Consider the following 14,683-nt stretch of genomic DNA (forward strand, 5'->3'; position numbering starts at 1 on the left):
ATGAGTCAAAAGTATGATGGTAAAGAAAGAATGACAGCTAGACAGGAAGGCAGAGCTGAAGTATACCTGTTCATTCATAAATTCACTATTCGAGAAAGATTACTATGAGCTAGTTTATAATTCATGAAATTCTATTTATTAGGAAAACAGTTGCAACGTGAGCACACATAAAATCACAGATTTCCCTTATTTACCTATTAGCACTTGTTTTTCCTGACATTCTGATTTTTATTAAAGATTACCTTATAAGCAAATAATTAAAGACTGCCTTACAATCTGGCATGCAATAAGCTGGATGCCAGCTTACTGCATGCCTATAATAGGAGGTTGCTTGTGGCACTGCACTCAGGAGCATATGAAAGAAAACCATCCCTGAAACTAGATAAAGTATAAATAAATAAAAGTGCTAACAGACAGCTCTAACAATGCCAATGGTAAAGGTTTGACTCTTTTTGTAGGTGGCTGTGCTTCACACTCTCATCCCTAGGTTTTAAACTGCATACCTAATTCTTTTTTTTTTAATTAATAAATGTATGTATGTATGTGTGTATGTATGTATACATGTTTGGCTGCATTGGGCCTTCGCTGTTGCATGCGGACTTTCGCTAGCTACGGCGAGTGGGGGCTACTCTTCGTTGCGGTGCGCGGGTTCTAGGTGCACGGGCTTCAGTAGTTGTGGCATGCAGCCTCAGTAGTTGTGGCTCGTGGGCTCTAGAGCACAGGCTCAGTAGTTGTGGCGCATGGGCTTAGTTGCTCCGTGGCATGTGGGATCTTCCCGGACCAGGGCTTGAACCTGCGTCCCCTGCATTGGCAGGCGGATTCTTAACCACTGCATCACCAGGGAAGTCCTGCATACCTAATTCTAACATACAAGTAAAAATGAATTCTCTGTATTGTTCACAAAAGTCAAGAGAGACCTGGCTAGAGCACAGTTGAATTTAATAATGCTCCCAGAACACAAGTCAAAGTGCTATCTCATTTACAGAAATGTTTTCTGGGATAGCAATGGGGCTACCACGTGGCCCTCCTGATGATACTGGTAAGAAAGGGCTTTAACTAACAAAACAAAACTCTGAGAAAGTAACCTATAAGAACCTATGACTTGCTGAATTACCTGTACTAAACTTTAAAGGATTTCCTATAGAAATCTTCAAATGTTTTAAATATTTTTATAGTACAAGACTATAAAAACCAAAGACAAACCCAGAAACATTAATTAGTCACATTTCATTTCAAAATTTCATTCCTGCACCAGATCTATACATTAGCTATAATTACTGTCAACCCATGACCACAAAGTGGATATGGGAGTCCAAGGAAAAATCAGGAAAGGGAGAAAGTGAATATGGACTGTTGAATAAAACGTTTATTTGGAAGGGCAAAAGTGAGGAAGAAATTTTAATCCGGCAAGCTTGAAATAAAATAGATGCTTTCTCCACTACACTTCAGAGATCATTTTCTCTTTTTAATTTAAAAAATTGTTATCCATGTTGTTAATAAGGTGCTAAGTGGAAAAGTAAGTACAAAAAATGTTCTAGTAAAATAGTATTTTCCCTAGAGTAATTTCATAAGAATATTGACATAGTTCAGACCCTAGCTGAAGTACCAACCTCAACCATTATGAAATTGCTAACTAATTTAAAAAATTATGCTGAGTTGTTTTTGACTCAATGCTTACCTTGGAATAAAACTGCCTGTAATCTGTAAACTACAGCATGACATCATTAAAAATCTCTTTAAGTCTGACCTTTTTAATCTTAATAAAAGCTAAATTATAAAAGATTAATAAATCCACACACTGGCATAGCTTAAAAAAAAAGGATGGGAGGAACACACCAAAATAAACTTCTTGTAAGAATATACAAGAAACCTAACAGTCATCAACACAAGGAGAATGGATGGCCAGGAAAGACTTTCCACTGTATACCTTTCAGTGTGGTATTATTTTTTAAGCAAATGTATTGTGTGCTTAGAACTTTAAAAAAGTTTTAAGAGTATTAACCTTCAACTAGATGTTCCCCTTACCATAAAACCTGAACTCAGAAAACAGTTCCTTTTAGAACTGTAATTTGATCAGAAATTACTAACGCAAAGACTGACAAAGTATTAAGCTATTTTCTTGTTAAAATTCCTGTTTCCTAGATTAATTTCCTAAGTCCTGGGTCCACCTACTATTTAATAAGGTTTACTTAATACCCTGTTAACTGCCTATCAAATCTTTCAAAATCTATACTGTAATCGTTTGTTTTCCATACTCCTCATCCTCAACCTCACCCCATTCACCTCAGCCTCATTCTCAACTTCAGCAGATGATCTTGCCTCAAACTATCCCCAGTTGCTGAGGTGATTTTAGGTCACCTAGTTTGAACTCCATTATTAAAACATACCTGTCATCATGGCCTACTCTCCTCACCTTGTTTTTTTCCCTCTTTTTTGATGTCCCTCCTTTCCTTTTACCCATCTTCTTTCTACCACTTCTAGGGCTCATTCCACTAATCATCCTCTTCCTCACAGATCCCTCTCCCTGCTTCTCTTCTAACTCTAAAGAATACTGACATTGGGACTTTCCTGGTGGCTCAGTGGTTAAGAATCCGCCTGCCAATGCAGGGGACACGGGTTCGAGCCCTGGTCCGGGAAGATCCCACATGCCACGGAGCAACAAAGCCCGTGTGCCACAACTACTGAGCCTGCGCTCTAGAGCCCGCAAGCCACAACTACTGAGCTTGTGTGCCACAGCTACTGAAGCCCATGTGCCTAGAGCCCGTGCTCTGCAACAAGAGAAGCCACCACAATGAGAAGCCCGTGCACCGCAATGAAGAGTAGCCCTCACTCACCACAACTAGAGAAAGCCCATACGCAGCAATGAAGACCGAACGCAGCCAAAAAATAAAAATAAAAATAAAAATACTGACATCTCCTATCCTGCAAAGAATTACCTCAACTGTAAACGACTAGTTAACTTTTCTTTGTCCATTTTTCCATAAATGTCTCAAAACTGACGCTCACTGCCTCCACTGTCTCATCAGCACTTACTCCTTTATTCTACTTATTTGTCCACATGTTCCTTCTTCAAACGCTACTTAATTATCTATCATATATCAAGTATTTGGAATATAACAATGAAAAGACAAAGACAAGGCCTCTGCATTCTCAGTCTACATTTCTTTGCAATTTTATTTTCATTACCTAGGGCTTAATTGAAGTTGCTGTCTCAAAGATTATAACCTCTATAATAGTTTTGATTTTTATCTCCTTCTCTCCCATGTTAATGGATGAGAAAAATCTCTCTTCTTGTCTAAGGAGACTCATTATACCCTCCTACCTCCCTGGGGCCCTCAAACTATTAAGAATTCCATCTTTTCTCTTTGAGTCTTCAACTGCTCCCTCCTTCCTGGCTTGTTCTCTTAACCCCCAAAATAAATTCTTCCTCAAACCTAAGTTTTCTAAATTTCATCATCTCTCCGTAAGTCAAAGCATTAAAGAACAGTCTATACTCAATCTCTGGCCACCCATTTATTACTCAACTCACAGCATCCTGGCTTTCCTTGCTACCAGTACAAAACGGTGTTTTTCTGTACTATTGCCAAAGTCACCAGAACTCTTCTGATCCCTCCAAAAGACACTTTTTTTTTAAAAAAAAAAAGGGAACCCTAGTACACTGTTAGCGGGAATGTAAATTGGTACAGTCACTATTTATTTATTTATTTGGTGGCATTGGGTCTTTGTTGCTGCGCGTGGGCTTTCTCTAGTTGCAGAGAGCAGGGGCTACTCTTTGTTGCGGTGCGTGGGCTTCTCATTGCCGTGTCTTCTCTTGTTGCAGAGCACGGGCTCTAGATGCGCGGGCTCTGTAGTTGTGGCGCACGGGCTTAGTTGCTCTGCAGCATGTGGGATCTTCCTGGACCAGGGCTCGAATCCATGTCCCCTGCATTGGCAGGTGGATTCTTAACCACTGCGCCACCAGGGAAGTCCCCAAAAGACACTTCTAAGTTCTTCTCTTTCCTGATCTCTGCAAAATCTAGACACTGCTGACTCCTTCAAATATGACATCACTCTGCTAATTTTCCAACTACCTATTTATTCTCAGACAACACTGACAGGTTCCTCATCTCCTACCTGCCTCTTAAATGCAGTGTTCTTTAGGGTTTGTCCTCTTCTCTTATCGTTTTATATTCTTTCTCTATGGGATTTCATTCAGCTTCATGGTTTCAATTACTACCTAGAACAAATACACACAACACTCAAATCTTTAATATAAGCCCAGATTTCTCTTCCAGATCCAGATATAGCCAATTACCTGTTGGTCATATCCACCTAGGTGACCCATGACTACTTTATTTATTTATTTTATATAAATTTTTTAATTTTTATTTTCGGCTGCGTTGGGTCTCCATTGGTGCACGCGGGCTTTCTCCAGCTGTGGCAAGCGGGGGCCACTCCTCGCCGCGGTGCACGGGCCTCCCACCACTGCGGCCTCTCCTGCTGCGGAGCACGGGCTCCAGGCGCGCGGGCCTCAGCAGTCATGCCGCACGGGCCTAGCCGCTCCACCACACGTGGGGCCCTCCCAGACCAGGGCCTGAACCCTTGTCTCCCGCATTGGCAGGTGGACTCCCAATCACTGCGCAACCAGGGAAGTCCCCCCATGACTACTTTAAATTCACCATGTCCAAGGCAGAAATCATCACCACTCCTCCAAATCTACTTCTCCTGTATCTCCTAGACAGAGAATGTGCATTTCTAACAAGGTTCCAGATGATGCTGATGCTGCCAGTTCAGGATCCACATTCTGAGAATCACTGCTCAAACGTATGCTGCCCCTTCCTACCTCCAGGCCGTCAGGTTCCCACATTCTGAGAATCACTGCTCAAACATGCGGCCCCTTCCTACCTCCAGGCTGTCAAGTTCCCACATTCTGAGAATCACTGCTCAAACATGCTGCCCCTTCCTACCTCCAGGCTGTCAGGTTCCCACATTCTGAGAGTCACTGCTCAAACATGCTGCCCCTTCCTACCTCCAGGCTGTCAGGTTCCCACATTCTGAGAGTCACTGCTCAAACATGCTGCCCCTTCCTACCTCCAGGCCGTCAGGTTCCTTCTGCTAACTCCTAGACCATGGTATCTATGCAGCAGGCACTGTTAATATTTCACAACACTCTATCTTATTGAACTTAGACTCGTGCAACATAGCATTCTAAGCAGTAATTACCAAATGATGAGAGAAGACTAGAGATGAAACAACAGTCAACCTAGAAAGCTGGATGTTTCTTGAGGGCGGAATAGCATTCTAGGGTATCCCTCGAATCAAATCTTACCCAAGTACATAGGCTCTTGATAAATATTTGCTGAGTGGATGGCAGTATTATCTATCCAGTCACCCAAGCCAGAAGCCACAGCAAGATTCACCCCTTCCTTCCCCATAATCCAAGTCACCAAGTCCTATCTTCTGCCTCCTAAATGTGTCTCATACCTGGTCCCTCCTCTACATTTGCACTGTTATTACGTTCTTTCAGGTCCTTAATGTCTCACTTTACAGTAATAATTTTTTAATTGGTCCCCATGTCTACATTCAGCTACCCTATTTTATCCACACGACCATAAGATTGATCCCTCTAAAACAGTAAATGAGACGATGTCATTCTCCTGCTTAAAAACAATAACTTCCCACAGGCTTTAAGGAAAAAAATATTAATTCCCTCATGTGATATACAAACCCTTCTAGGATCCTGCATCAATCTACCTGACCACCCTGTCTCTCCATTCCACCCTACCCCCCTACCCTCCAGCCATGCTGAACTGGCTTATATATTCATTCCTCAGTGGCTTTAAACATAAAGCTTTCTACCTAGAGTGTCTTTCCCACTGGCTAAATATTCATCCTTTTAAGCCTCAGCTCAGGCACCATCTCTTCCATGAAGCTTTCTTTGAGTGACATTCATTCATCTCTCCATCCAATCCCCACCTCAGTTTGGATTACACCTCTCCCCTGCCATGTGCTCTTACAGCACCCCATGTTTAGTTTGTTAATAGCACATATCACACTGCATAATAATTGTCTTGTTCACCTAGTTGATTAAGTTCCTTGGAAACTATAATTATGTCTTCTGTTTGTATAGTCAATGCTAGGTATATTAACAGACACTCAACTAAAATTTAAATAAATACATTCCATGCTATTCTCTAAACAGTGGCTCTCAAAATTTAGCATAGATCAGAGCTACCCAGAGGTATATAAATCTAGACTGCTTGGCCCCAGCCCCGGAGTTATAGATTCAGTTGGTTCAGGGTGGGACGTAACAGGTTCCCAGATGATGCTGATGCTGTCCAGGAATCACATTCTGAGTGTCAGTGCTCCAAATCTATGTTCTCTCTTCCTAGCTCCAGGATTTAGAGTCTTTTCCTAGCTACCTCCAACTCTGCCTACTGCAATGCTAATCTTTTTAGACCCAGCTCAATTGTCACCTCCTTCATAAAACTTCCCCTAATCCCCAAAGAAACTGATTTTGCTCTTTCCTCAATTTCTGTCCAGCTTTGTGTATATTATTCATATGGTAACATGCTAACTTTCTTTCACACCTATTGGCAGTTGTCTCATGTTCTCTACTTAAATGAAGGCAGGAAACCTGCCTTAATCATTTTGATATCCTCCACAACCTGGCAGAGTAACCAGTGAAATGCAGACGAAACCTACAAGTATTTGTTCATCTAAACGAATCCCTGCAGACTGCCCCGGCTCTGGGCCCACGGTCTGTCTGACTCGCTTAATCCTCCTGGCCCAAGCTGACTTCTTACACTGCCTTGTACTTTTGCTTGCCTTACAACCTATGACAGATGCCTGATCCTCGCACACTTGTCTGTCCCTCTCTCACTGCTGACTGACCCTTAGTCAGCTTCTTTGCCTTGTACTCTGAACGCTTTTATTTTCTTAACCACTACGGGACATAGTAAATGGAGAAATTTTCTCTTTATGATTGATCTGAATTTTAATTCTGCTGGCCATAAGACAGGTTGCTTGCTTTTTTCTGAAGTAGCCTTTCTTGGTCAGAGAATTCAAACTAAAATATGCTGTGTACAACTCCAAGTGCAGTTATTGTAGACAGCAATAAATGTGTTTTAGGTTCTATTTACAGATGGTGGAGATAATTGTAATACAAAGTTTAAAAACACAAAAACATAAAAAAGGTCACTTATGATATGTAAGGTTGGCCTAAGAAACAAAGCTTAAAAGAATAGCTAATTATTTATGCACTATGTTCATATATGCATCCAAAACAAAATTTGTATTACCTATTCCAATGAAAAACAGATACCCAAACACCTGGTCATATTGCTGAGTTACAGTAATGACACAGTAAAAACTACATCTGATACATAAAAAGTTAACTGTTTCTAAAAATGCCCCTACAAAATTTACTCCTTCAAAAATTACTGAGAGACTGTTTTCAATCACACCGATCTAAACATCCTACTTGATTATTTTATTCTTGTTTTACCTCTGTGTGTAACACTTAAGGACTCTATCTAAAACTATACATACCTACCTAGAGAAAATATTGTGATGATATATTTATTTCAATAAATAAACATCCATTTATTTAATCATAGACAACTGACCAGTAATGGTTCAAGAAAAATTCTTTGGAGCTCAGTACTCACATTTTTATATGCATATGCATAATTTTCAGCCCATCTGCTCAACAGTTTAATATGACCCAAATAGAGATGAAGGGATATAACAGGAAAAAAAGAAGTAGGCTACTTGTAAGGTAGCAAGTAAAATTAATACCTGTCAAAAAAGATTCTTGATAGGCTCAATTCAATCTCTAAGCCTTTTTACTTTCCCCTTACTTGAATTAATCAGATATTCATAAATTAAAATCTGCTGACAAAAATGTATGTCCATAACACTCAGTAAAAGTTATAAAGATTTTCCAAAGGGAATGAAAGTTTTCAGAACTGTATGCCCAATTAACAAGATAAATGAACCAGATCACTCCAAAGTCCAATTTATTTGAATTAATCAATATTCCATATGGCAGAGTTGAGCTACAGTCCTGACACTTTCGAACCAGTGCTATATTCAGCAGACCAACGTAATCCTAAAAGTTGAGGGGCCACTGTCACAACAAATTATGTCCTAAAATGTTATTGAGAGGACGGCAGGAAAAAAAGCCAAGAGTGAATCAGAAAATAAATACTAAAAAGGAAACTGTAAAGAAGAGAGAAATAATGACCTGGAAGAAAAAAATCTCATACGGTGATTTTAAAATATTTTTGAAAAATAAGGAAGCACTGAGTATCAGGAAGATAAATTTAAGACCTAAAAGAGAATTTTCAAAATTCAGCGTGTTGTTCAAGAAAAAAAAACTATTTGGAAAGCAGATCATTCTGCTATACACTGCATAAACAACAAGACTAGGTCACTGTTCCTCAAAACGTATCATTTATAAATAAAGGTAAAAACACTGGACAAAGATCTTCAAGATCTGGACCTTCAGGTAAAATACATGTATAGAGAAGTTGTATTAAAGCACTAAAGTTCAATTCATAACTCCAAAAGATTATGCAAAAAAAAAAAAAAAAAAGAAGGCTGCACAATGAATGGCTCCGCTCTAACTTGTTTTCTGTAAGTCTCGAAAAGCCTAAGTTTTGACTCGGAAGGCCAAAATCGTCTCTGAGCTGCCTCCGAAGTTGGCAGGGTAAAACTTCCTCTACATATCAAAACCACTAATCATTTATTAAGTCTGCTCCTAATCTGAATTTTAAGGACACTAATAGGTGCGCTTAATCATTTGTCCTGTTTTAAATAAAAGCTGACTTACTTGACTAATGTCACTTTCTTCCCCCCCAATCACACAAATTGATCCCAAGTTGCAGTCCACAGAATTTCTCTCTTCACTCACCCACCGCTCTATTTTGAAATGCTTAATATCTACATACAAGGTGAAATAAATGCAATTACAAGGTGCAAGACATTACGCCAAGCAATCCGTCGAAAAATCTTCGGACAACTGTTTAAAGACTTGTAGAAAAAGCCTAACGACCAAATCACCTGTTCGGATATCTGATATAGATGAAAAAGCACTGCAAACTTTTTCTACTATGCATGCAATTCTTGATTACAAAGAGGAAACTGCACCGGCTAGCCGGAGCGAGAAAACCGGTAGGGTAACAGGCTAAAAGGGCGTCGTTGATTTCTTGGCTACAGTGACAGAGGCGGGAGACACACCCCTAGCGTCGGTCGGAAACACTACAGCAGTGAATTCTACCTAGGGATTAATGTGAGGCTAAGGAAAGACAAATTTAAATCGCCATGATTCAAAAACAATCAGCACAGGAGAGACTTACGAAGGTAACAAAGAAAACGAAAAACCCTTGGCAGTAAGTAAGCACTAAAAAATAAGTATCTCCGTTTATCACAAACCGAATTTAGACTTGTTTTCATGAATCTACACCCTAGACCTCTCCGGTTCGCCACTGCAGAGTAAAGCAGCAGCGAAAAACAACCAAAAAACAAAACACCTCGTACGTTTGCAAACAGCAGTGAAATAAACACGAACTGGAGAGGGGGAAGTAAGGCAGAATTCCTTCCAAGGCTCGTTGCTTGAAAACAGAGTATGAGTGGGAGAAAGAGCAGCCCTGGAGAGAAAGTGGGTCTTATATAAAGGGCCATTTGCCACACATGATTTCCACAGGATTCCGGAATCTCCCCGAACTTGAGCGAGTGAGTCTGGGGGTGGGGGGGGGGGCTCCACGTGGAAGAGGGTCCGGAGAAAGGGAAGGCAGGCCGAGCTGAGGGCTGTCCGGAGCGGACGGCCCAGGCAGCGGGGTGTCGAGGCCGGGGCGGAATCCCGGGGGCGCGGGGGGGTGGTGGTGCGGAGGGGCGCCCCGCGGAGGCCCGGGGGCGGGCGGCGGGGCCCCGCCGTGCTGTCAATAGGCCGCCCGCCGCCCCCGGGCCGCTGGGGCTCTCTCGGGTCTCTCGAATTTTCCACCGGGGGAAGCCGCCCCGGGGCGTCCGGACTCGCCCCCGCCCCTGGAAGCGGCGGGCGGGGAGCGATGGTGCGTGGGGAAGCCAAAGGCTCACCATTTTGCTGGGCGGTCGGCGGCTCGCTCGCGCGGAGGAGTGTCGGTGCTCAGACTGGCTCCCGCAGGAAGCTGCGGCGGCGGCGGCGGCCCAACTACGGTCGGCTGGGGCGGCTGCGGCCCTCGGGACGCCCGCGGGGGAGGGGGTGCGGGCTGGGGGAGGGGAGGCGACGCCGCGGAGACCGCGCCGGCCGGGTGACTGGGCACACGCGGGATCGGGCAAGGAAAAGAGAAATTAAGGTCGAGGTTCAGAGAAGAAGAGCGCGGGAGGAGAGACGGCGAGAAGAGGGAGAGACAGAAACGGGGGGGAAAGGGGGCCAGGAGGCTCGGGGGCTGCAGCCTCGCGCTCGTGCTCGCGCCCGCGCAGGAGCCGTAACGGACTCACTGCAGTGGCTCGCGCTGACCCGCAACCTCAAGGCACGAAAAAGGGGGAGGGCGGGACAGGGAGGGGAAAGCGGAGCGCAGCGGCGCTCTGGGCGGAGGGCGGGGGCGCGCGCGGAGCCGGCAGCGGGGGCGGGGCTTCTGCGAGCGCCGCACATCCGGGAACCCGCGCGCCGGCTCGGCGGCGGCCGCCGTGGTGGCGCTCTGGCGAGCTCTGGTTGGGGAGCTCGGAGCGCGCCGACCACGTTCGCCCCTCCGCCGGTCGCCCCCTGCGTGCGGGGCGGGGGGAGCGCGGGGGTGGGGGCGCGGACGTTGGTGACGTAGTGTGGCGGAGCCCTTCCTGTCATGTGGCTGCAGGCGGGCGGGGTGGGAGGGTGAAGGGGGGAGAGGCAGGGCCGGGAGCAGAAGGAGGAAATACGAGGGTGCCCGGGGAGGGAGGAAATGCGAGGGGTGCGCGAGCACCGGGCGAAGGGAGCCCTGGACCCTGGAGTGGAAGCCTCGTTGGGGAGGAGGAGCAGATGAGCGGCCTTAAGGTCGGAACCACCCAGGTTCCTCACCACAAAAAAAAAAAAGACAATCCCGGTCCTGGGGCTAGAGGGAATCAGTTTGCACTCGAAGACAGGTATCTTTGCACCAATGTGATGGCTTGGACCCCCTACAGAATGTATGTCGCATCTAGACAGTTGTCACCCCGGTGCAGCACCCGCAGGCCCACACTCCAATATGGGTTGGCAGTCAGGAGCCGGGTTGGAAAGACAGGAGAAGAGCCAGAGTTGGCCGCAGCTTGAGGCGCGGGGAGTCACAGGACAACCGAGTAGAGGGGCTGCTTCCCACTGCCGCAAAGCCCTTGTCACCCAGCTCTGGATTTTCCTTAAACCCTCCAGGCTACCTTTTGACACGGGGAGGCAGTGTTTGTTTTGGAAAAACTCTATAAAACAGATTGACCACTTGTCCCTTTAGTCGTGCTGTATCCACTGTGGTGGCAATTAGCATTCCCGGAAAATTCAGACAGCGGTGGGAAATGGAGTACAGAAAAGCATAAGGAGGAAAGTTATGAAAAAGCTGCCAGGAGAGGTGTGATAAACATAATGAAGAAAACATTTTGCAACAGTTTTAACCACTTCTTTTCAAGTCTGGATAATCTCCTGCGTGTGTGTGTGTGTGTGTGTGTGCGTGTGTGTGAGTGAAATAGAGCAAGAGATGTTTACTGAGTGGTCAGAAACTCCTTATCGACAAATCCTTTTGAGTAGTTTTATAAAAAGCTATAGTGTTTTTAAAGGCAGTCTGTTAAAGCTCCTTACGTGAGAGTTTTATTCTTATGCGCTGTGATAAGCACTCATCTTTTGTAACAGAAGCTCAGTGATGTGCGCTAGGTCTCCCCACCCCACCCCCGTTTCTTTAAGAACTACTTTGTTTCCGTGTCAGAATAAATAAGGAAAAGTAACTTTGATGACAAGCTGTATCACACAGTGAATGTATCAAGGAAAGGCCAAGAAATGACCCTGTTTCTTCCACCGTTTAATCTAAGAGTCTTGACTTAGATATATTGCTATTTAGATTCTAAAATGTATTCCAAAACAAGGGGAAATCCCTAAGGCAAATTGTCATTTACGTTTTCTAGGTATATTATTTTTAATTAGTTTTGCATCATATAATTAAGACAGGCTCATTTTTTTAAAGTGCAATATTTTAAGCATTCCTCCCCCTCAGCTCCACATCTCAGAGATAATATAATCACTGTAACTGCGTTTGTGTGTCCCTCAGACATATTTAGTGAAAATCAAATTTATCATTTTGACTGAGGATTAAATACTAAGAAGGAATTTGAGCTATATGGGATGCAGTAGGTTTAGAGTAACCCATAATTTTGTCATGATTTGAGCCAATTCAGAGTATAATCAGTTAACAGATATCTATTGTGAACCTAAATCAGGAATTCAGGAGCTCAGCACTGTGAAAGGTTGGTTAGCCTCTGTGACTGATGAAAGCAAGAGACACAAGGCCAGTTCACTTGTTTCTTCCCATCCTGCAAAGGTACCAGAGTTCACCACTTACATTCTCCCAGCTTTGTGTATACTGCATAAAATACAGACACGTAGCAGGTAACATCTCTGACACTGAAACAAATTATTCGGAATCCATTAAGAGAGGTAAATCCAAAATGCACCTTTAATATCCTTGTTTTTCCCCTGAGGTCAAAAAAGAAAGTATGATAAATAATCACTCTCCTTTTTGTCATTTTCCACTAAGGCAACAGGTACCAAATAGCCCTGCCAAAAACGCACATGTTTTTAAACAATTAGAAAAGTGAAGAGGCAAAGGACATATCTAATAAGTGGATTGTTATTCCTAGAAAACTTAGCAACCAAAAGATGATTCTTGGGAAGCATTATGGAGGTGAGTTGGAAGGAGAGACACTTAAGATAGAGTTACCAGTTACAAGAATGGTAACAGCTAGGCATGCAGTAATGAGACGTACCAATGGTGGACAAAGGAAGGGGTCAACAGGAAAGGCATGGAGTAAAAATGGACTGACTATGCAACCTAGCAGGTGTAGGGAACAAGAAGAGGGAGAAATATAAGATGACTAGTTTTAGTTTGGATGACAGAAAATAGTGTTACCGTTGAGAAAAATAAAGAAATCAGGAGAAGTTTGATTGCTGAGTGAAAGAGATGAGATTGGATTTTAAAATGCTAAATCTGTGTTGCTGGTGAGATATCTTTGTGGAAGCACCCAAGTAGAAAGAAGCCGGAGGTGCAGGGTAGAAAGGCAGAGAGATGTGGGAATCAACTGAAAAATAGAGATTGTAACTGAAATCTTCAAATGTCCCCTCACTTAGTGATAAGAAAAAGAAAGGACCCCAAGATCGTAATAAAGTTGCTAAGTAGAAAAAAATTTTTTAAGTTTTAAGGAAAAGAGAGAGTAATGTTTACAGTCATATTTGACCACAGCAGCTTTAGGCTTCAGTATCTCCATGGTTATCTTTAAGAAGTTAGATATGTCACAGGTAATTTTATCCAGATCGTTGTGATATCCAGAAATCTGCCTAATAATAAAGGTCTGATTGCTGTTATTTACTTATATATCATATATAAGAGTGGCAGAGGAGCTAAATTACCACTTCTGTAGTTATTTAAGACATTCCAGTGCAGTATTACCCTAAAATACCCACTTTCATTCATGATTATATTGACTAATGTCAACGAGAAACCACATTTAATTTTATACGCGTACATGGGAAGAAAATGCCAATTGAAAAAGAGACTCAATTAAAACAACTTATCAGTAATGTCTGTTCCTTTTTAGTACACGTCTGTTAACATACATTTAGAGGAAACGTCTACCTCTCCTCCTAGATAAAATATATATGTCCCAGCTCAAGAAGCCAAGATTTAAGAATATTTTGTACCTTTCTGCCACCTAGTTTCACACACAATTCTCTTTACTGTGGGCACCAAGGTTGCATGGGGAAGAAATCACCTTCCTTCCCAGAATCCCTTTTTATACTGAGAAGAAAGCAGGGATGCCAGCTAGCCCCCTGCTCCAAGGTGTGGTTGAGCAAAGGTTCCTTGGCACCTGAGATGGCAAGGGAAGTGGCTAGCTCCCCTCTTGCTAAGCAGCAGAGGTTTGAGCCAAGGATTCTGAGTTCCATCTGGGAAACTCATTTCTCCATAGGAACCATTTCACAGAGAGTTCTATAAACAATGGCCTTCTTAACAAAAGCCTACTTAAATTATAATGTAGCTGAAACTCTGTATTTGCTATTAAAAACACAATGATAGAAAACAGTGCTGTTAAAAATATATAGCTTTATGAATTAATGAGTTTAAGGGAAATGTATACCAAGTGCTGGATGGAATTTTTTTTTTCAATTTTAAGCATAACTACTTTTTAAATTATGGAGCATATGCAACTTTAAAGAGAATTAATAATATTGAATCTGTTCAAAATAAAATCTTCTCTATCATTTACTTTTCAGATGAAATCCAGATTAGAAATATTTCTTAATTAGGAAAAGTTTCCAAAAATTATGTGGTAAATTGGCTGTATAAGTTATTCCTGTATTATATACTGGACAAAAAAGGAAAGGGGGTGAAGGAGCTTCCAGAGATTGATTCCTGAACCTCTTAAATCCACATCTAATTCCACGTGCTGAACAAAAAATCCACAGTGTTTTTAAAGGCAATATGTTAACATCTTTTACATGATGCACTTTATTATATTT

The 14,683-nt window shown here is 42.8% G+C and overlaps 1 protein-coding gene across 1 annotated transcript in view; it reads right to left on the reverse strand.

Annotated features, from left to right (window-relative positions):
- Nucleotides 1-10,429, reverse strand: part of PPP3R1 (protein phosphatase 3 regulatory subunit B, alpha) — a 59,161-nt gene extending 48,732 nt beyond the window's left edge. Inside the window, exon 1 of the mRNA XM_082672876.1 lies at nucleotides 10,078-10,429. Coding sequence (XP_082529002.1) covers nucleotides 10,078-10,080 — 3 coding nt within the window. The 5' untranslated portion in view covers nucleotides 10,081-10,429. The remainder of the gene's footprint in view (nucleotides 1-10,077) is intronic.
- Between the last annotated feature and the right edge of the window lie 4,254 nt (nucleotides 10,430-14,683).

This window comes from Grampus griseus (assembly GCF_964374135.1).
Source record: "Grampus griseus genome assembly, chromosome: 15".
Taxonomy (NCBI): domain Eukaryota; kingdom Metazoa; phylum Chordata; class Mammalia; order Artiodactyla; family Delphinidae; genus Grampus; species Grampus griseus.